The sequence below is a fragment of the Macaca mulatta genome, chromosome 8, assembly GCF_049350105.2.
Source record: "Macaca mulatta isolate MMU2019108-1 chromosome 8, T2T-MMU8v2.0, whole genome shotgun sequence".
NCBI lineage: Eukaryota > Metazoa > Chordata > Mammalia > Primates > Cercopithecidae > Macaca > Macaca mulatta.
In genome coordinates this window covers 30,932,634-30,954,128 of record NC_133413.1, presented here as the reverse complement: position 1 = coordinate 30,954,128, position 21,495 = coordinate 30,932,634, and the positions used below count along the sequence as shown (strand labels likewise).

At 39.4% G+C, this 21,495-nt stretch overlaps 1 protein-coding gene across 2 annotated transcripts in view; it reads left to right on the top strand.

Moving 5' to 3' along the window:
• Nucleotides 1–21,495, top strand: part of KIF13B (kinesin family member 13B) — a 193,901-nt gene that overhangs the window by 63,667 nt on the left and 108,739 nt on the right. For both annotated transcript variants that reach the window (XM_015145099.3, XM_015145098.3), the window contains exons 3-8: nt 3,050–3,062; nt 8,251–8,311; nt 10,684–10,776; nt 12,816–12,996; nt 17,346–17,433; nt 19,248–19,382. In XM_015145099.3, the coding sequence (XP_015000585.3) occupies nt 3,050–3,062; nt 8,251–8,311; nt 10,684–10,776; nt 12,816–12,996; nt 17,346–17,433; nt 19,248–19,382 (571 nt within the window). The remainder of the gene's footprint in view (nt 1–3,049; nt 3,063–8,250; nt 8,312–10,683; nt 10,777–12,815; nt 12,997–17,345; nt 17,434–19,247; nt 19,383–21,495) is intronic.

Here is a 21,495-nt window from a genome sequence, read left to right as displayed (position 1 = left end):
AGATCAGGGATGTTTAGCCTGTAGTATGTGCTAGACGGGTTGACTTTTCTGAGCCTTATTTTTTGCATCTGTAAAACTGAAATCCTAATAGTATCTTGCAAAGTTATCATGAGAATGGAGTCATGTAGCATGCAGTGCACCTGGCCTAAAGTGGGGCCTTTCATCCATGTTGAATTCTCTTCTTACCTCCCTCTAGGTTTATAGCAAAGCCACCTGCAATTGATGAGAAACTGCTTTGCTTATAAAGACAATGAAAAGATGATAGCATGTCAGTAACCTCTCTAGCATTTCAGAAGTCTTTTTTTTTTAAATTTTCAAAAACTTTTTTCTATTAAAAAAATTTTTTTTTATTTTGATAGCTTTTGGGTACAAGTGGTTTTTGGTAACATGGATGAGTTATACAACAGGGACTTCAGAGATTTTAGTGTACCCCTCACCTAAGTAGTGTACATTGTACCCAATATGTAATCTTTTTATCCTTCACCCCTCCCACTCCCCCTCTTCTGAGTCTCCAAAGTCCATTATATCACTCTGTATGCCTCTGCATGCTCATAGCTTAACTCCCACTTATTGGTAAGAACATGCAATATTTGGTTTTTCATTCCTGAGTTACTTCATTTAGAATAGTGGCCTCCAGCTCCATCCAAGGTGCTGCAAAATACAAGAATTCATTCCTTTATACAACTGAATAGTAGTCTATGGCATATATATACCACATTTTCTTTACCCACTCATTGGTCAGTGGGCACTTAGGTTGGTTCCAGGTCTTTGCAATCTGGAATTGTGTTAGAATAAACATACGTATGCATGTGTCTTTTTCACATAGTGACTTACTTTCCTTTGGGTGCATACCCATAGTGGGATTGCTGGATCAAATGGTTGATCTACTTTTAGTTCCTTAAGAAATCTCTGCCTGGGTGCCGTGGCTCACACCTGTATTCCCAGCACTTTGGGAGGCTGAGGCAGGCGGATCACTTGAGGTCAGGAGTTCGAGACCAGCCTGGCCAACATGGTGAAACCCCATCTCTACTAAAAATACAAAAAATTAGCTGATGTGGTGGTAAGGCCCTGTAATCCCAGCTACTTGGGAGGTTGAGGCTGGAGAATCACTTGAACAAGGTTGCAGTGAGCCAAGAATGCGCCACTGTACTCCAGCCTGGGCCACAAGAGTGAGAACTCTGTCTTTAAAAAAAAAAACAAAAAACCCACAAAAAAACCCTGCATACTATTTTACATAGAGGTTGTACTAATTTAAATATCTGCCAGTAGTGTATAAGCATTTCAGAAGTCTTTTTGTCAGGAAGTTCTTCCACATCTGTTATTCCAGAGAAATTATTTTCTTTTATGTATTAGCCGTTGGATATTACTCCAAAATCTCTTAAACAGGTATCACTCATTTGCTAGACTTTCTGTGGTGTTTTAATGTTCTTGTCTGAAATCATTTGATACAAATAAGTATTAAATTTCTTTTAGAAGAAAATCTTAGAAGACAAAGCAACAAAGAGATGGTCGAAGACAATTGGAAACAAACATTTTCATGTACAGTTTCCTTTCAGATTTCAGGCCCTGAAGGTTGAGTTTTGATCCTCTGAGAAGGGCCAATTATTATTGTTCCTATTTTATTCCAGTTTCAAAAGTACTTTCCTTTATTCTTAAAATTGTCTGATTTCAGTATTGCCCTGTTATTATGTAAGTGAACATCATCGTTTTTAGGAAGTTTAGAAAAGCTTGTCCGACCTGCCTTAGTTTGTTGTGTTGTTGTTCTGTTTTGTTTTAGGCTTTTAGCAGCCTGAAGCCGTGGTCTTTAGTTTCTGTCTCTAGTGATAAGCGGAAAAGAGGGATGAGGAAGGGGCTTTACTGGCCCAACCGGAAACAGAAACCAGGAACCCATGACTGTTTTCTGTGTTTCGGACACCCGGATTGTTAAAAGAGGCATGTCTGCAACTTACCCTCAAATGGTTCAGAAAAAAAAAAATGTATATATTTTATATATATATATATATATGTGTGTGTGTGTGTGTGTGTGTGTGTGTGTGTGTATTTATTCATATAAATCCTGGGGGGAAAGGGAAGGAGAAGGAGAAAAGCAGTCATGGCAGTGTTAACAATTGCGGGGGAAGGTCTATGGGCGTTCTTTGTACTTTTTACCACTTTTCTGTAAGTTTGAAACTATCTCAGGATTACATTGGTTGTATACATTGAGTTATTTTCCTGTCCCCTGATGAGATGTCAGTAAGTGGCAGTTTCAGTGGGAGGAAGGTGGGAGGTTAGAAGTGCTTATGTGTGCAGAGAGGAATAAGTAGTGAGTAATTCAGTAAGTACAGGTTGAGCATCCCACATAGAAAATCCAAAATGCTCCAGAATTTGGAACTTTTTGAGTACCCATGTGACACTCAAACAGAATGCTCATTGGAGCATTTTGGAGTTTGGATTTTCCGATTTGGGATGTGCAACTGTTAAGCATAATGCAAGTCTTCCCAAATTCAGAAAAAATATGAAACCCAAAACACTTCAGGCATTTTGGATGAGGGATACTCAGCTGGGTTAACTCACTGGCAAGAAATTAGTGGTTTCTTTAATTTCGCCTTTTTTCCTTGGCCAGAATAGAATTCATTGTTTTGTAGAAGAGCCTGAACAGATAAGAGAGTATCTGTTGCTTTTTCAAAGCAGAGAAAGCTACTTGGACCTGAAACCAGATGATAAAAAAGTAAAAGATTAAAAAAATATATATTTATAAGGCATACACAAAGATAAAAGCTAAATCTATAAGGCAGAAATATTAGGACTGTTGCAATTATCTGTGCTCAGTCCTCCTTCTGCCAGAGAGACACAAGTTGTCTATGATTAGCAGCCTATCTTACTAGCTTATAGACATTCATTTATCCTTTAAATTACTATGTGGCTTCAAAGGTAGTATTTTATATTCTTACTGTGAATTTACATAATGTTTATTATTTTACCCTTCAAAAAAAGTCTTCTAAACTAACTTTTGTTTGTTTGTTTTAACTTTTCTTTCATGTCAATGACGACATCTGTTTTGGGAGCTCAGGGGCCAGACGAAGGTAAGAGATTTGATTTGTTACGTGATGCTTGTAAAGATCTTATGTGCATATTGTTGAACTCTTAGAATTTTTCTTCTCAAAAAGGAAAATATTTTCTGTCATCTTATACAAGTAATGCAAGCTGCAGCCTACTCACAAATCTGAAGCCATTTATTGGCATGGGAAGGGCCGGAGGTTTATGGAAAAGCTGTATTTGCACTTTGACCACTTCTGGCTGGTCTCCTAGCAGCTACAACACAGATTCCTTTTGTGCCATAGATTGGCTCAAGACTGGTAGTTCCAAACTGTGGTCAAAGCCGACTCATCCTCCCCGCTCCCGAGACAGCTAGGGATGCATTCCCGGCCAACAGAAACCTGCGTGGCCTCAAGCTGCCTCCATAGATTGGCTCAAGACTGGTAGTTCCAAACTGTGGTCAAAACCGACTCATCCTCCCTGCTCCCGAGACAGCTGGGGTTGCATTCCCCGCCAACAGAAGCCTGTGCAGCCGCAGCCGCCTCAAGGGAACATGCTTTCGCCTCTGTCTTTTAGGGAATGTGGAGCCCTGCTTGAAGTGAGCACAAAGACTGTTTCTTATCTGACCATGAAGTTACTTGGAACTTCCAGGAAACTTAGATTGCTAATCTCCATTCTTGGGGTTTTGTTTTTCCTTTAGAGCCCGTGGCTGAATTGTAATTCAGTTCTCTATTATTATTGCTAAAATGTGTATTATAGACATGGCTGTTTGGGACTCTGACTTTTTAAGATCTTTTATTTATTAAATTTTTTCCCCCTAACCACAGGGACTGAATGACAAACAAAGTCACCCTGTCAGTATAAAACATTATTAAGAAAAAGTTGAATAGGGCGCTGGTTTCTTTATATATGTAAACTTTCTCTCATCTTTTCTACTGAAAATGTGTTGGATTATTTTTGTTTTCTTATTTTTATGTATTTTTTTGAGATGGAGTCTCGCTCTGTCACTCAGGCTGGAGTGCAGTGGCGTGATCTCGGCCCACTGCAACCTTTGCCTCCCGGGTTCAAGTGATTCTCCTGCCTCAGCCTTCTGAGTAGCTGGGATTACAGGTGCCCACCACCACACATGGCTGGTTTTTATATTTTTGGTAAAGATGGGGTTTCACCATGTTGGCCAGGCTGGTCTTCAAATCCTGACCTCAAATGATCCACCCGCCTCGGCCTCCCAAAGTGCTGGGATTACAGGTGTGAGTGATCATGCCCAGCTGTTTTTTTATTTTTATTGGTGCAGAGGCTGGAGGTTGCATTGAAGATATGAAGGAACCATTGCCTGGTTATTTAAAAATTGTTCATATTTTATTTAATTCAGTTGCATGTTTAGAGAAAATGTGTTGACTTAAAACACATGGGAGGTTAAACACCTCAGAGGTCACCTCTGGTGAGAGGTGGACTTGTTGAACAGGGAGACCTTGATTTTTCCTTTATGCTTCTATGTTATTCGAATTTGTTATAGTGTTTACTTGGAAAGAAAAGGCTTGTCCACTTTATGAAATCATTGCCTGGAAGATACCTATAATAATTTATGAAGTTGCTAAGCCTTGAAGAGGATGATTGAGTGCTGGAGTAAATAAAAAGTGTTTATTAGTCCCCAACTTTGTGCCAGGCTTTGGCACTTTCATATTGGGGAATAGAGCTAGGCTAGCCTAGTGGTGCAGAGGAGGGACCTTGGATCCAGACTGTGGGCTGGAATCCCAGCACCGCAACCTGCTAGCTGCAAGGCGCTTACCTTCTTTGTTCCTCAGGTTCCTTTGAACAATGTTGAGCACACGGGCTTAGCTCCGGTATGGTTGCTTCGGTGATAGCCTCTCAACTCAAATTGGGAATAAGAAATGTCACTGTTAAATCCCTAAAAGAAAGACAAATAAAAAAAAACCCAATAATAATGGAGAGGAGAGTGCCATTTAGAACCTATCTCTGGTAAATATACAGTCGGCCTTCTGTATCTGCAGATTTCACGTCTGTGGTTCAACCAACCGCGAGTTGAAAATAGTTTTTAAAACACTACGAAAAATAATACAATAAAAGTCAAAATTTAGGGCCAGGCACTGTGGCTCACGCCTGTAATCCTAGCACTTTGGGAGGCCGAGGTGAGCGGATCACAAGGCCAGGAGATAAAGACCATCCCTGCTAAGATGTACCTGCAAACTAACATGCACACCATCGTCAGTGAAACACTGTCTCTACTAAAAATACAAAAAAAAAAAAAAAAAAAAAAAAGCCGGGCATGGTGGCGGGCGCCTGTAGTCCCATCTACTCGAGAGGCTGAGGCAGTAGAATGGTGTGAACCCAGGAGGTGGAGCTTGCAGTGAGCCGAGATAGCACCACTGCACTCAGCCTGGGTGACAGAGCAAGACTCCATCTCAAAAAAAAAAAAAAAAAGTAAAAATTTCAAAAGCAGTACAGCATAACAACTATTTACATACATCTACATTGTCTTAGGTGTTTTCAGTAATCGAGAGATGATTTGAAGTAGATAGGAGGATATTTATGTGTTATATGCAAATGGTACAGTATTTTATACAAGGACTTACACATCCATGCATTTTAGTATTCATAGGAGGTCCTGGAAGCAGTCCCCCTCAGGATACTAAGGGACAACTGTATACACATGTGGAGATGGGGCTTTTGAAGTGAGAACTAAGCTTACAAGAATCAGGATGGTTTCTACTTAGCCTTATTAAGAACAGAATTAATTAAATAAAATTATGGAGATGAGCGTGGAAAGCTAGGGCAGGAGAAACTTTGTTTGAGCTCCACGTTTTATTTAATCCTACTCTGCTGTAATGATTCTCACTATGGTTGACACCTGGAGTTTGCAAGGTAGTTCCTCCCAGTTTGATGCCCAGTCCTTTGGGGCCATCTTCCATCTTCCTCCTTTTGTTCCTCTCTGTTTGAAAATGGCTTAGTGAGCCACCACTGCTGATAGATAATACATTTTAGCTTTGGAAAAACATGGAGGGTGAGCAGTGTGTAACACAGCACTGCAGCTGGATGACATCTTCTGGGCCCAAGGGCTCTTGGGAGCTGTCACCCACTGGGGGTCTGCTTTCACTTCCTGGCCTCGCTTCCTCCTCACTACCCCATTCCAGGGAACAGGTGTCTCCCCTGCCTGCTGTTTCACACAGAGACGCAGGTGTGCTGATCCTCACCTGTCCAGAGGTGCTGAGTCAATTGTCCTCTTGGTTGCTGCCAGGGTTTTCTCCCTGCCCCTTTAGTTGCCCTCCTGTTACCTCCCAGAACTGCTCACTGGCTTTGCAGCCTGTGTTCTCCCTGCAGGCCCCCACCCTTACCCCCATCAGTTTCATCGGAACTATTTTTTCAGGAGTTTCTCAATTCTGATCCAGGCACAAGCAAGTACTCTTGGTTTCAAAAACTTGTTCTTTTCCCCCCTTGTCTCCCTTTTTGGCATTTTCCCCACTTCGCTTACCCTCTGTCATTTTGAGTTAATTTTAGCTGGGTGATGGATATCAGTATGCATTCTTAATTTACCATCTTAACCTAATTTTCTTTCTTAAAGAAATTAACCTTTAAACTTCTGGTCCAAATAATCTTGAGAGTTTACACAGAAACCTTCTCCTGCCAACACCAAAATTATAGCAGGGATAGATAAAATATTTTAAAATGTGAAAATCATGTCATCATACTCAAAAACAACATATTTAGACCGGGCATGGTAGCTCACAGCTGTAATCTCAGTACTTGGGAGGCTGAGGCTGGAGGATTGCTTGAAGCCAGGAGTCTGAGACCAGCCTGGGCAATATAGTGAGACCCATCTCTACCCAAAATTAGAAAAATACAACAACAACATATGTAACTTCAAGGACCAGCAGTAAGCAAGGGCTGAAGTGACATATTTTGAGGGCTTTGGAATCAGACCAGGTGCCTGGAGGTGATTGGAAGTTCAACTCTTGCCGACTCATGGGGGCACTGGTGTATAGTTGGGGACTGGAGCCAAGCTCACCTTGTGAAAACTGATTTGGGTGAGCCTTCTCTGTGAGTGTGGGCTTACAATCAGTTTTTGGCCACCAACACTGAGCTAATGTCTGTGTTAATAGGAAGGGATAGAGACATTGGGCCTTGAGAAGACCAAAATCTGGGCTTCGGTAATGGAAATGACAGCATAAACTAGTCATGGAAAGGTGGCCATCAGGAGAGGAAAAAATAAGCAATCATATAAACCATAAAATAAACACTCCCTGCTAAGATGCACCTGCAAACTAACATGCACACCATCATCAGGAAGCATGGCAACAGACTCGTAAAGTGGGAGAGTGTGGCAAAATGGGAACCGAGATACATTTTAAAACAATTGCATTTAAAATCTTTAAGGAGGTAAAATCACAAAACACGAATAAGTAGATTTGAAACTGTCAGAAATTGAAAAAGTGAAAGATGCAGTCAGTGAAAAACTTGCCTTTGCTTCGTTGGTTTAAAGAAAAAGAAATAATTAGTGAAAAGAAGCTTTTCAAACAATGCAAAAGAACTATGTGATATTCTAGAAAGTGGTGATAAGGCGAAAGATCAAAACAGATTATCTGTAAGATCCCAGCAAGTAGCATTTTAATACAGATTGTGCCTGCTTTTTATGCATATAGTTTTTTTGTACAAATATAGAATCATACTCTGGACTTTTATAACTTTTTCATTAACATAAACTTTTTTTTAAATCAGTAAATCTTCTATACCCTCAAATCTATACTTGTGCATGGGCGTGTCATAATTTATTTAAACATTCTGCTATTTTAAGCTATTTTGGACATGCTGTAGTGAGCATCTTTAAATGTTATTTAAAAATATCTTTGACTACAAAAATAAAAATATTGAAAACATATAAAAACATAAAACAAAGATCACTAATTTTGTTGCAAAAAAATAAACTTTATAGGTGTAACTGTGTGTGTGACTATAGGTGCATGTGTGTGTGCAATAGCCATTTTATTACACATTTTGTTTTGTAACCTCTTTTGTTACTTTGTGAATAGTTTTCTGTGTAAAATATAGAGTCATATCACCTATAGGGTGTTTAGTTCTCATTGTAAGCCTCTACATACGTAATTAATTCCCATTGTATGACAATAAGTTGTTGTATTTCACTATTATGAACAGTTCTATCAGTTATGGTTTGTAAGTAATGTTAAGGTTTTCTTAATACACACTTATGTTCACTTTCAACAGGTGTTTGCTTATGATCATTGTTTCTGGTCTATGGATGAATCTGTCAAAGAAAAGTATGCAGGTAATAGAATCCAGCATCCTGTCAGCTACTGATCGTATAGAAGAGGTGTTCAGTATTTTTTCCTTTACACGATTGCTTGGCAAACCCCCCAAACTATGTGTTTCATCTGCTGTCACATCGCAATAACAATCATCAATACAGAAGATGACTGTGTGTGACCAAACATGGGGGTGGTTTTCCCTGCACCCCAAGCAGCAGACATTGGCTGAGCGTCCTCGAATTCAGTTCTGACGCTGTCTACCTGGGGACGGAGTCAGATCCACAGACTGAGGAATCAGTCCCACAAGACTGCTCCTTCCTTCCCACCAGCGCAGGTCCAGGCCTCTAGAACTTCTGACCTACTGGCTTCCAGTTAGGGTTCCCACAGCCTCCTCTTCTGGTTTGATTAATTTGCTAGAGCAGCTCGCAGAACTCAGGGAAACACTCATGTTTAGGGGTTTATTACAAGAGATTTTCTTTAAAGGACACAGGTAAACAGCCAGATGAAGAGATACAGAGGGTGAGGTCTGGAAGGGTCCCAAGTGCCGGAGCTTCTGTCCCCGTGGAGGTGGTGTGGCACCTTCTCGGTGTGTTGGATGAGTTCTTCCTGTTGGGCCCTGTGTGTTCAGCAATCCAGAAGCTCTCTGAACCCTGTCCTTTTAGGTTTTTATGGAGACTTCTTTACATAGGCATGATGGTCAACTGATTAGAAATGTGATTAGACGTAAAGCGCATGATCTGAACACAGTGTGTCCTGTCTGTTCAGACTTTTCTTGGCCATTCTGTGTAGCATTCCTTCCTCTAGGATATGAGGCAGGACCTGTGGAATGAGAAGCTCGAGACCCACAATCAGAGGAGAATCTTGCCTCGGGCAGGTAGAAGGAGGGTAGGAGATCAGATCGTTTCCTGAGGCCTAAAGTGCCCCAGCAATGTAAAAGACTGCAACAAGGGTTAATGAGCCAGGAACTGTGGATGGTAACCTATATCTGTATATTTACCATAGGATATATATGAGTACCATAGCATTATTTTGCATAACTTTAGAAAGTACAGACAACACCCTCCCGTGTTTGCTATTAGAGTTTTTAATGTTGATTAGAAAATGGGAGACTCACGATGTGCCATTCTTGGTATATGCTGATGAAATTACATGACTAGTGCACACAGTGGCTATTCCACACTCACAATCCCCAGCTCTTACATGAGGCTGGGAGCGCAAGGTTGCTCCTTAGATTGCCCTGGAGGCCTGAGATTGGGCGGGAGAGACAGGAAGGCATACTGAAAGAAGGGGAGCACCGGCCAAGGAGAAAAGGAACCCTAGGCCCACCTCACCTGTCAGAGCTTCAGTTTTCTCTCTTTGATGAAGAGGAAGATACCATATTCTCTCTAAATTTTCTTTTGGCTCTGGAAGTCTGTTACTCTATTCTAAATGATGACTGTCTCTAGCCCCATCTCACCACAAGTTTAGGACTACAGAGACAGCCTTTGATTGCCTTTATTCCTAACTGCTTTTGTCACCTGTTTTTAAACAATCTCTTTTAAATATTAAGCATCATATTGTTTTGGCTTCTGTTATGAGAAAGATGAATATTATGGCTGTTTGGAAGTTAAGATTCATTTGGTCTAGGTGGCCCAATATCAGAAGTATAAATTAACTGGTATTAAAAAAAAAAAAAAAAAAAAAAAAGAAGAGCCATAATGGAATACCCTTGCCATAACATAAAAGCATCCAGTTCTTCCATATGGTATTGAGACTAAGTGAGGTAGGGTGACTTGTCAGATTCACATTCGATTACTGACTATTGACATATCTCATTTGGCCTGTGGGGGGAAATGACATATCTCATTTATCTCCATGGACATAAACTTGACTCTGTGGTTTATGTCCATGATGAAAACTGGGGGAAATTTCCAGGCTCTGACTCCCTGTCCTAACTGGTATGTATTATAGATCCTGTAATTAGAAATTGTCACTGAGGGAAAGGAGAGGGGGTTGATATATATGATTGTTCTAAACTCTGGTACCCACTGAATAAAAGCATTGGCTGAGTGGTAAATAGTTAAATCCAGGTACACCTGGGTTCCAAGTATAAATTTCAGATATTTATAATCATTGATTATAAAGTGAGCAGCTCATTGGCTCTGCATTGCAGGGGATTCTTAGTAGTGTTTATTTGTTCAAGTATGTAGTACAGGGAGCTGGTTTTCCCTCATGTGCTAACTAGAAATAACCTGGAAGGCATAAGCCTTTGGGAACATTCATCAAATTTAAAAATCTTGTTTGGAGATAAATAAGCACATTATACGTTTTTGAGATTTTTGTTTTTGTTTTATGAATTGTTCATATGTAGTTTTGGCTTAAAATGTCTTTTCTCTTATTCTCTCTCTCTCAGGTCAAGATATTGTTTTCAGGTGCCTTGGGGAGAATATCCTGCAGAATGCTTTTGATGGCTACAATGCATGTATCTTTGCCTATGGACAGACTGGTAATGTTAAATAACATGGAATCACATAACCATCAATGAAGGAGAAAGTAGAACTGTGTGTATTTTACTGAATAACATTGCTGATTTATTCCTTGTTATTTTTGCTTTCAGAAAGTATTGTAGATGTTGAAAGTAGTCAATAACATTATTTTAGAATGAATGTGATAAAATTAGGATTGGGATCTTTTATCTTTACTGATTTTTTCTCACAAGGCACTAGCAGGGTTGTTTTTAAAAAAAATACAGAGCTATGACCGTTGAACATATTACTAGCCATGCCTATAGATCATGCTTTTTTAAGGCTTTCAGAATCTTAACAGAGAAAATACCAAAAAGAATGTACTTCTTAATGTCTCTCCAGTAATAACTAATAAGCTTTTTGGCTTTTGCATCTCTGTGGTCAAGAAAAGAAAATCTATTTGAAGTGAACTTGTTACTTTTATGAGAGTAAAGCGTACAGCTTGTCCAACTAGAAATGTTCTCACCGAAGAATGTGTCAGATGTTTTCAAGAAGCCTTGTGTCGTGTTGAAAGGGCAGAAAGCTGGGGTCAAGTGGCGACAGCTCCAGTGCTGCTCCTGCAGCTGGCCAGTGGAGAGACCTGGGCAGTTACTTAACCTCTCTGCCCTTTAGTGTCCTTACCTGGAAAGGCTGATGATCATAGACCTTCTTGTAGGGTTGTCATAACGAGTTCCCATGTGCAGACTTTTTACAGAAGTCCTGGTACTTAGGAAATGTGGCACATTAGCTTTAGGTATTATGATAACAATAAAATGTTGCGTGACAAAAGCAGCAACTTGTAGGTTAAAAGCATGTTTGCAAAAACACTGGTACTAAAAACGGAATTATACTTAGGTGTCGGTAGTTACTTGTTTTTGGACAGTAGGACTATGGTAATTTAAGTTTTTTCTTTCTATTTTCCTATGTTTTCTAAATTTTATTTAATATATATTTCTTTTACAAAGGAGAAAATGCATTTTTTTTTTTCCCTGAGACGGAGTCTCGCTCTGCTGCCCAGGCTGGAGTGCATTGGCACAATCTCTGCTCATTGCAGCCTCTGCCTCCTAGGTTCAAGCGATTCTCCTGCCTCAGCCTCCTGAGTAGCCGGGATTACAGGTGCCTGCCATTGTGTCTGGTTAATTTTTTTGGTATTTTTAGTAGAGATGGAGTTTCACCATGTTGGCCAGGCTGGTCTCAAACTCCTGACCTCAGGTGATCCCCCCACCTTGGCCTCCCAAAGTGCTGTGATTACAGGCATGAGCCACCACGCCCAGCCAAGAAAATAATTTTATATAAGAAAAAATAAGATTATTCTTTAGTTTCCATACTAGAGTGAAAGGGTAGTGAGTTAATTTGCTCTGGGGTCTGCAGGGAGAACATTTTTTTTGTGCTGTGATCACTGGTTGGGAGCAGGCACAATAGTATTAATTATATGGCTCTTCCAGCTTATTTCAGAAAACTTTTAGACCTCACTATTTCTCAGTTGTTTTAGGTATTTTCTAAAAGTATGAGGATGATTAAAGACGTTTCTTTTTCTTTTTCTTTTCTTTTGGAGATGAAGTCTCACTCTATAGCCCAAGCAGGACTGTCGTGGCGCGATCTTGGCTCACTGCAACCTCCGCCTCCCGGGTTCAAGCAATTCTGCCTCAGTCTCCCGAGTAGCTGGGACTACAAGCACACGCCGCCACGCCAGGCTAATTTTTTTTTGTTTGTTTGTATTTTAGTAGAGATGGGGTTTCACCTTGTTGCCCAGGCTGGTCTTGAACTCCTGAGCTCAGGCAATCTGCCCGCCTCAGCCTCCCAAAGTGCTGGGATTACAGGCATGAGTCACTGTGCCCTGCCTATTTTTCTTTCTAAAGGACATTTGCTTTTCACTTTCTCATGTGCAGTAAGAAAGCTTGTGTATTTATTATTCTCATATTTGGATGTATTTTTCATTGCATTTTGCTAAGTGTTTATAATTTATTATGAGCAACAGAAAGAGGGTTATATATTTAACTTCTCAAAGAGACAATAGTAACTCTGATTTCCTTGTTTTTAGGATCTGGAAAATCTTACACCATGATGGGCACAGCTGACCAACCTGGATTAATCCCAAGACTTTGCAGTGGACTCTTTGAACGAACTCAGAAAGAGGAAAATGAAGAACAGAGTTTTAAAGTAGAAGTGTCCTACATGGAAATTTATAATGAAAAAGTTCGAGACCTCCTTGATCCCAAAGGGTAAACGAATTTGAGACTTTAGTGTTTCAGCATTGTGAACTGAAACAGACTTAAATTGGCTTAAGTACAAATCTTACTTTTTAACTTTTTAAGAGGGTCTCGCTCTGTCACATAGGCTTCAGTGCAGTGACATGATCATAGCTTACTGCAGCCTTGAACTCCTGGGCTCAAGAGTTTTTTTTTAATCAAGAAGTTTCAGGTGGAATTCAGCTCTTTGCGGGCTGTGAGGTGAGGGAGAGGCATTATCAGAGTGATGAAACCTGGTCTTTAGGACAGTGAATTTTTAAAGATTCTCAGGAACAAAAAAAAGTGCCCATGATTGCATGGCACAGACTTGGAAAGAGAATTGGGTCAGAAGTCTTAGGAGGCCTTCACAGATGCTGGTTTGACACTGCAGCTGTAACTGAGTGAGGAAAGTGCGAGGTATCTAGAAATCTATTCCTTCCACAGAGAGTTCTTTGAGTTCAGATTTTAAGGAAGCGTGACAGTGGAGAGAGATGGAGATAATGACCACAGCCTGTGGCTTGTTGATGTAAAAACAATATTAGGAAGGTCAAAGAGCCAAATAAGCTGAGGCCTACAGAAAGTTTGGAGGACAACAGGAGGACATTTAGTTTTGCCGGATGAGGAAGATGATCAAGGAAAAGAGAATCTTAGAGGCAGTGAATCTTAGTGACTCTCAGTCAAGAGCAAACAGAACCCTCAGCTCTTCTCTGTTGTCAGTTTTCCTTGACCAAGATGATAATCTTCAGGGTTCTCTCAGGGAGATTGAATTGATGCTCAGTGCTTCTATACAAACTTAACAAACATTTATTGAGTGATCATTGTATGCCAGGCACTATGCAAGAGCTCACAATGTGGACAGAATGAGAGTTTTGTAAACAAATAATTAAAATACAAGGCAGTCTGCTTTTAACTTGTGAAAGAGGCTCCTACAAATTAGGGAGCAAAGAGACAATGACTGATCTTGCCCTGAGGAGAAGGGAAGATTCCACCGAGTATACTTGCTTGATAACTTTTGTGCTGAGTGGGAAGTTTGTTCACTGGGAAGTTGGGTGAGAACTACTCAGGCGTAGGGAACAGCCTCTGCCACACCTTGAAGGTGTAAATTAATCATTAAATGTAAATCTCCTTTGGAGAATGATCCAGCAGTTCAGTGTGGTCAGAGAGTAGGATGCACAGAAGTCAACATGGAGCGAAAGGAGGCCAAGGTGGGAGGATCGCTTGAGCCCAGGAGTTTGAGGCTTCAGTGAGCCAAGATCGTGCCACTGCACCCCAGCCTGGGTGACAGGATGAGAGATTCATCCTGTCTCAAAAGAAATTAAAAGTAAATTTCTTTTAATTAATAAAAACTGTTCCAAAACAAAGAGGCCAGAGAGTACCTTATGGCCCAGGTACCCACATCCTACTTAATATTATACCCCTGTATATGTATATATTTTGTTCTGCCTTGAATACTTTCTCTTGGACTTTGACCTCTGCAAAGATCATCACTTTTCTGAGATCCAGCCCAGACTTAACTCCTTCCAGAAATTCTTAGCTGACTGACTTCATACCTGTTCGTTCTTCTGCTTAATCCAGGGTGCTTGTATGGCATCTTTTCAACTTATCTGCACGTGTACAGTCTTTAGTAATTTCTCCTGTGTTTGTCTTGGGTATAGTAATTAACAGCTTACTTACAGTAATGAATTAACAGTGAATTCCGAAGAGCTTCGGATTCGCGTAGCTCCAGATCTAGGTCCTCTACTTGTTACCTATTGAGCACGTTTCTTACGCTTTCTAGGCCTAACTTGTGGGCCTAGAGGGAACTTGAAGAGGGAAATGATAGGATACAATTATCTCAGAGGGCTGTTGTGACGATAGACTGGGATGATACACCTGAGGTCTTAGAACATTTGCTGGCATACAGTAAGTACTCAATAAGTGGTAGCTGCTGCTGTTATCTCCCCAGTGAAAATTTCTTGGAAATTTTTTTTTTTTTAGTTTCTGAAGATTCAAAGTAAATGGATTAAAATCTCTAAAGGTGAATTTCGGTCAAAGACCATTTGAGAAAACTTCGTTTTTTATTCACGTACTAATTATATTAATTCAGCATCTAGTATGTAGTAATATAATTATGTTGTTTTACTCAGGAGATAATAGAGGATACATTAAGAAAAAAGAGGAAATATGAAAGGAAAAAAGTGAATAATAGAATATATCCTGGGGTGAGAAGTAAATCACATACTCTATATCTGCTTTATCCAGTTACATGGTAATAAGTGACATTTTTTTTGTGGTTGATCCTAGGGTACTATAGATTTTAGATTTAAGAGTCATTTCCTTATCCCCTGATTTTACTGTTTATATGAAGGGTTATTCTAGAACTATCCTTTTCTTGCTTTCTTTATTATGGGTATTAGCGATTGAATGCGGTTCAGCTTCCGTGCTAGTCATTCACTGTATGTGTTCAACATTTCTTCCCTTCCCCTCCTGCCTTCTTAGTTACTAGCACTCCCTCTCCAAATGATGATTTCTTCCCTTCCTCTCCTGCCTTCTTAGTTACTAGCACTCCCTCTCCAAATGATGGAAGCTAACATTTGAAGTCCTCTCTGTCACCTTAATCTCTCTCATCTTCACTTTGTTAGTGAAGTCTGTTCATTCATCTAGTGATTCTTATGTGACAGGACTTGTGCTAGGAACTGCAGACTCCCAAAGTAATTAGACATTATTCTTGCTATTCTAGAGCCCAAAGTTTATTATAATACAAATGGATAAAAGTAAATTAATTCCTGCCTAAGGCGAGGATAAGGAGAGCTGACTAAGAGGTAGTCAAGAGCAGATTATAAAGGAGCATACGTATCAAGCTGAGGAGTGTGCACCTCTCTTCATAGGCATCAAAGAACCACCAAAAAACTTGAAACACTGGTTGGGCATGGTGGCTCATGCCTGTAATCCCAGCACTTTGGGAGGCCAAGGCAGGCGGATCACTTGGGGTCAGGAGTTCGAGACCAGCCTGGCCAACATGATGAAACCCCGTGTCTACTAAAAATACAGAAATGAGCTGGGTGTGGTGATGTGCACCTGTAATCCCAGTTATTCAGGAGGCTGAGGCAGGAGAACTGCTCGAACCCGGGAGGCGGAGGTTGCAGTGAGCTGAAATCCTGGTGCTGCGCTCCAGCCTAGGTGATAGAGCAAGACTCCATTTGAAAATAAAAACAAAAACAAAAAAACTTTAAGTATTATAATTTATTACTTTTTTAAAAAAGATTTTGTGTAGTTCAAAAATGGACACACATTCGTGGTATAAAATAAGGAAAAAAATATAAAATGAAAATCACCAGTAACCTCATTATTAACACTCTTTTTTATAATTTAATTTTTAATTGACAAATGAGAATTGTATATGTTTATGGAGTACAGTGTGTTTTGATCATGTATATATTATGGAATGATTATATCAAGCTAATTAACATATCCGTCACCTTACCCACTTACCTTTTTTTTTTTTTTTTTTATGGTGCAGACATTTAAAATCTACTCTCAGCAATTTTGAAACACACACTGTGTTACTGACTATAGTCACCATGCTGTGCAATAGATCTCAAGAACTTACTCCTCCTAACGGAAACTTTGTACCCTTTGACTAACACCTCAACAAATATTCTTAATATTTTTGGTTTATATTATTAACTATGCTATCTGTGCTCTACAGTTTTCTCAGATGTCCTTTACTGGGTTTATTAGTTCCTTGTTTGCTAAGAGGGTTTTTTTTTAAAAAAAAAAACAACTTACGAATATTTAATTTTAATTTTATTGACTCTTTTTTCATGCGTTTATTGAAATGATCGTACTTCCTTCCTCTGCCCCCTTAGGCTGTCAATGTGATTAAAGTGCGAGCATCTTTTTTCCAGTGGTCAATAGCCTAGAAGCCCTGAGATAAGCCCAATTTTGTATTTTGAAATCATTAGATTCAGTTTATTGTCTTTTGTTTGTCTTTCTTCATGACAGACTGGTCTGTAGTTTTCCTTTCTTGCACAGTTAACATTTACTGAGTTTCTGCTGTTTGTACCACATTCTGTGTAAGACAAATAGATTGTTCATATTTATTTGACTCTGCATTCTTTGTAGTAGCAAAGAGACATCCCACAATGTACCCTTTGAGTGATGTGATATTTAATCACATTATGAAGTTTTCTTCGCAGTGAAGATTTTAAAGTTTGGTTTAAATTCTTCTGGGATCAAGTCGGTTGGTTTTATTTATTTGGGGTCTTTCTTGAATTCATTGTATATTTTTATGGAGCAGAGCTGAGTCCTTTTTAAAAATAGGCTATTATTAAAAAAATCATTTCTTTGTTTTTCGTGAACAGAAGCCGTCAGACGTTGAAAGTCAGAGAGCATAGTGTGTTGGGACCTTATGTCGACGGACTTTCTAAACTGGCTGTCACAAGCTACAAGGTAACAACATCCTGTATGTGAACGACTTAAATTTAGTGTAGTAGGGTGGGCTCCCTTTCCTGGCTTACTTTGTTGTTTTTTAAAATTGCATATATAATAGCATCACTTAATAAATCCCTTTTTACAAAAATCCTAAAAATGAGGTAGTTGATCAGAGACCAGTGAATAAATATAGACTAAATAGGATGAGGCTTTTAAATGAGAAGTTATCAGACTTAGTGAATCTAAAGTGGGTTTGAATCAATCTAGAAAATTATGAATTTTATCTTTTGTTGTTGTTTTCCCATTCTGGGGCCCACTTATACTTCCTTTTGCAGTTAATGTTTTTACTTTAAGGCTCTTTATGTATCGTGTTGAATTTTTTCTTAAACATTATTCTTTTAATAGAAAATTGTGATTTTCAGTTTTTGGTGATGTGTGTCAGTTAGGATTGTGTTCAGTTGCATATAACATTAAAAAAATGTAACAGTTCTTTGAAACATGGATTATTACCTGTTTTGTCCATTGTATATTCTCAGTGTTTGAAAAGTACCTGCCCTGTGGTAGGTGCTTTCAGTATATATTGGAAAGTATGAATGAATGAATGATGATTGAAACAAGACTTTTAATGGAAAAGAAATATGGAGGTAGGCTCTCCAGGGCTGATATGGTGGCCCCAAATGTGTTATTAGGGACCTGGATTCCTTCCAGTGGTCAACATAGAGAGGTGTGGTAATGTCCTTATTCCCATAGTTCAAGATGGCTCTTAGAACCAACACGTGATAGCACGCCTACTCCCTGAAGGAGAATTCCCAGATGGCCTATTTTAATTTTAAATCTTACTCACTAAAATGTCATGTGGCCAGAGTGAGCTGCAAGGGCATCTGGGAAATGTAGTCTCTTACCTTGGCCATATGTGCCAAGTTGAAGATTGGGCTGTCTTACTGGAACGAAGTGAAGACTGGGTAATAGGAAGCATCTAGTCAACTTTCACACATACCATTTTTCTCACTCCTCATTAAGATCCTTGTAAGGCAGATGGGTATCATAGCTCTGCATTGTTGTTAATGCAATTAAAATCCAGGTTGGTTAACTGTTTTAGAGCTTATAACATTAAAAAAAAAAAAAAGAAAATCCCTTGACCTTCCTATTGTATTTTGTTGTTTCTCTTTTTTAGTAGTAGTAGCAACCAAGTGGTAAATCAATGCAGAAAATTAGTCTCTTGACATTCTAATTTTTAAAAACAGGTCTGCCGAGTTAATGGGTGCAGCACACCAACATGGCACATATATACATATGTAACAAACTGGCATGTTCTGCACATGTACCCTAGAAATTAAAGTATAGTAAAAATAAATAAATAAATAAAAAACAGGTCTGCTAAGATAGTAGTAGTCGGTGATATGCCTGGATGAAAGGAGAAATAACACAAGTTATTTAAGTTATTTGTGTTGCTTATTTGTATAATCTAATTTGTTTTAACAATAAATTTGTATTGCTTCTGTATTAAAGAAACTTAAGTTTTTTCAAATTTCTATATTAGATGAGGTTGGCGTGGCATACTTATTCATCTTGTGTGACCAAAGGTGTAGCTTCTGAACTTTGAGTCAAAGCTGCCACCTCTGTACCTGTAGCAAATGATCTACTTTAAGTTTTCAGAGATGGTATTGGCTATTGTACTCCATGGGGCCCAATGTTCATTGAGAAACAAGAATGTTAACTCCAAATGTTGTTGACTTAGTAGCAAAACTTGTAATGCATTTTATAGTGTAGCAGGGTTTTAGTGTGTATTACACAAGTAAAGAAATGTGGGTCTATGATTTGTTTCCACTTAGGATATCGAGTCGTTGATGTCTGAGGGTAACAAATCTCGCACAGTTGCTGCAACCAACATGAACGAGGAGAGTAGCCGATCCCATGCAGTTTTCAAAATCACCCTCACACATACTCTCTACGATGTGAAGTCTGGGGTAGGTGTTCAGATGCATGACCTGTTTTTATATTTCTAAAGTGGATTGTGGTTTTTTTTTCTCTACAGGTGTTAGATGAATTAAAGTCCTGGCTAGACTTGTGTATCAATGAGGACTCTGGACAAGAAACAGAAGCCACTCTAGGTCAATAGAAAGGGATGTCATGTAGGGAAGCAGGTGATTCCAGGGTTGTTGGGACATCTGAGGAGGACCAGGTTCTAGACTGCCTCTTGAGGAATAACTTTCTGAACAGCACACATCTGGCCACCGGGGTGGTGCCACCTCTGAGGACATCTCTAGAACGCTGAGTTCCAGGCATACCCATAGCTGTGATCCAGGAAGCAGGAATAGAGAAGTTGCTTCGGTCCATGCTGCCGCCTCATAGCATCCTGGAACCTGGAGAATGTGCTTACATTTCCCTAGTCCCGCTGCCAGCAGAAAGAGCCAGAAAGTGGCAGCAGGCGGCCTATGCTCTACTTCTGCTTTTCAGCCTCTAGCAGGTGTATCCTGAGCCTGGGCTGCCAGGGAGTCTGAGAAGTGTGGGTTTAAGCTTTCCACCCACTCCCACTAAAGGAAGGTGGAGCAGAAGTTAAGTGGACCGATGGCCCACTGTCTGCCCCAGCAGTTTTTGAGTTTTAAACTGTGATGGCTAACTGAGTAAGCCAATGGTAATGCTCTCGCTTGCCCAGGCACTGTGCCTCACACCTGTAATCCCAGCACTTTGGGAGACCAAGGCCGGAGGATTGCTTGAGCCCAGGAGTTGGAGAACAGTCGGGTAACATAATAAGACTCCATTTCTACAGAATATTTGAAAATTAGCAAGGTGTGGGTGGTTCATGCCCATAGACCTAGTGACTAGGGAGGCTGAGGTGGGAGGATGAGTTGAGCCCAGGAGCTTGAGACTGCAGTGAGCTATGATTGCCCCACTGCACTGGGCAACAGAGCAAGACCCTGCCTCAAAAAAACAAAACAAAACAAAACTTCTAGCTGATTTAGCAGAGGTTCTTTTGCAGTGTTGCCTTCTGTAAAACACCATTAGAAGGAATAAATGACACTGGGGAAATTGTACTATAAAATCACTCGCTTTTGTAGAATAACTTTTTGAGTGTTTGGTTTTGAATCTTGTGAAGAGTAAACCCAGTCAGAGATACATGTGCTTCTGCTGCGTTGCAGACTTGTCTGTTGCCTAGTATATTTGCGTCTTCCCTCTTAATGTGAATTTTACATATTTTATTATGATGCCTACCCCCTAGTGTGTCCATTTCAAATACCAGAAGGTAAAATAATCACCCTGGCAAAGTGCTATACTTTGGCAGGATTTTCATCTGCTGAAAGCATATTTTTCTCCTTTTACCATCACAGCAAGATTAGTGTAACAACAAAAAGTTCTTTGTTTCTTATTTCCTTTTCAGCATAAAACAAAAAACATACTGAGGACTTTTTTTTTTTTTTTTTAAACTAAAAGTGCTTTTGATTTGGGATGCTGAATATCCTTTTGTTAACAGCATGTTTATTTATGGAAATGTCTATTTTAAAGGAAGGCTTTAAAAATGATTCAGTCTGTAGATTTTGGTATTGGTTTCCTACATTTCTTGTATTGCTATTGAAGTACAAAGTATGTTACATGTATGTGCTTGATAAGAAAACACTTTTGATAACGATATCTTTGTGTCTGTATGTATATAATATCTTAACTAGAAAAAGATATAAATCTAACACCCGACATGAAATGGAATTATATATGAATAAGATGTAAATGTTACAAAATATTTTGAGATTTTGAGGGATTCTTCTATTGTATAAAGGTCAGTTGTTTTTTTATGTCAGAATTGCAAGTGTTTTGTCTCAGGATTATTGATAAATATCCATGAAATTTTAAACACAGTTTCCAATAATAGTAAAATTTAACTCTTAGAAGTACTTTTGTATACTACTCTGGAAATTTCCTTGGGCACCCTTCAAAATGGCTCATTTTGGAGGCACTGTTTTTCTGAGATAATTAGCTTTCATCCTGGCTGGATTAGTAGTTTTATAAATTTTCTGTGTCTCCATCATTAGATTGTACAGTTTTCTTACAGTGTGTTATAGCAGCACAAAATAATTTTGAAGTAAT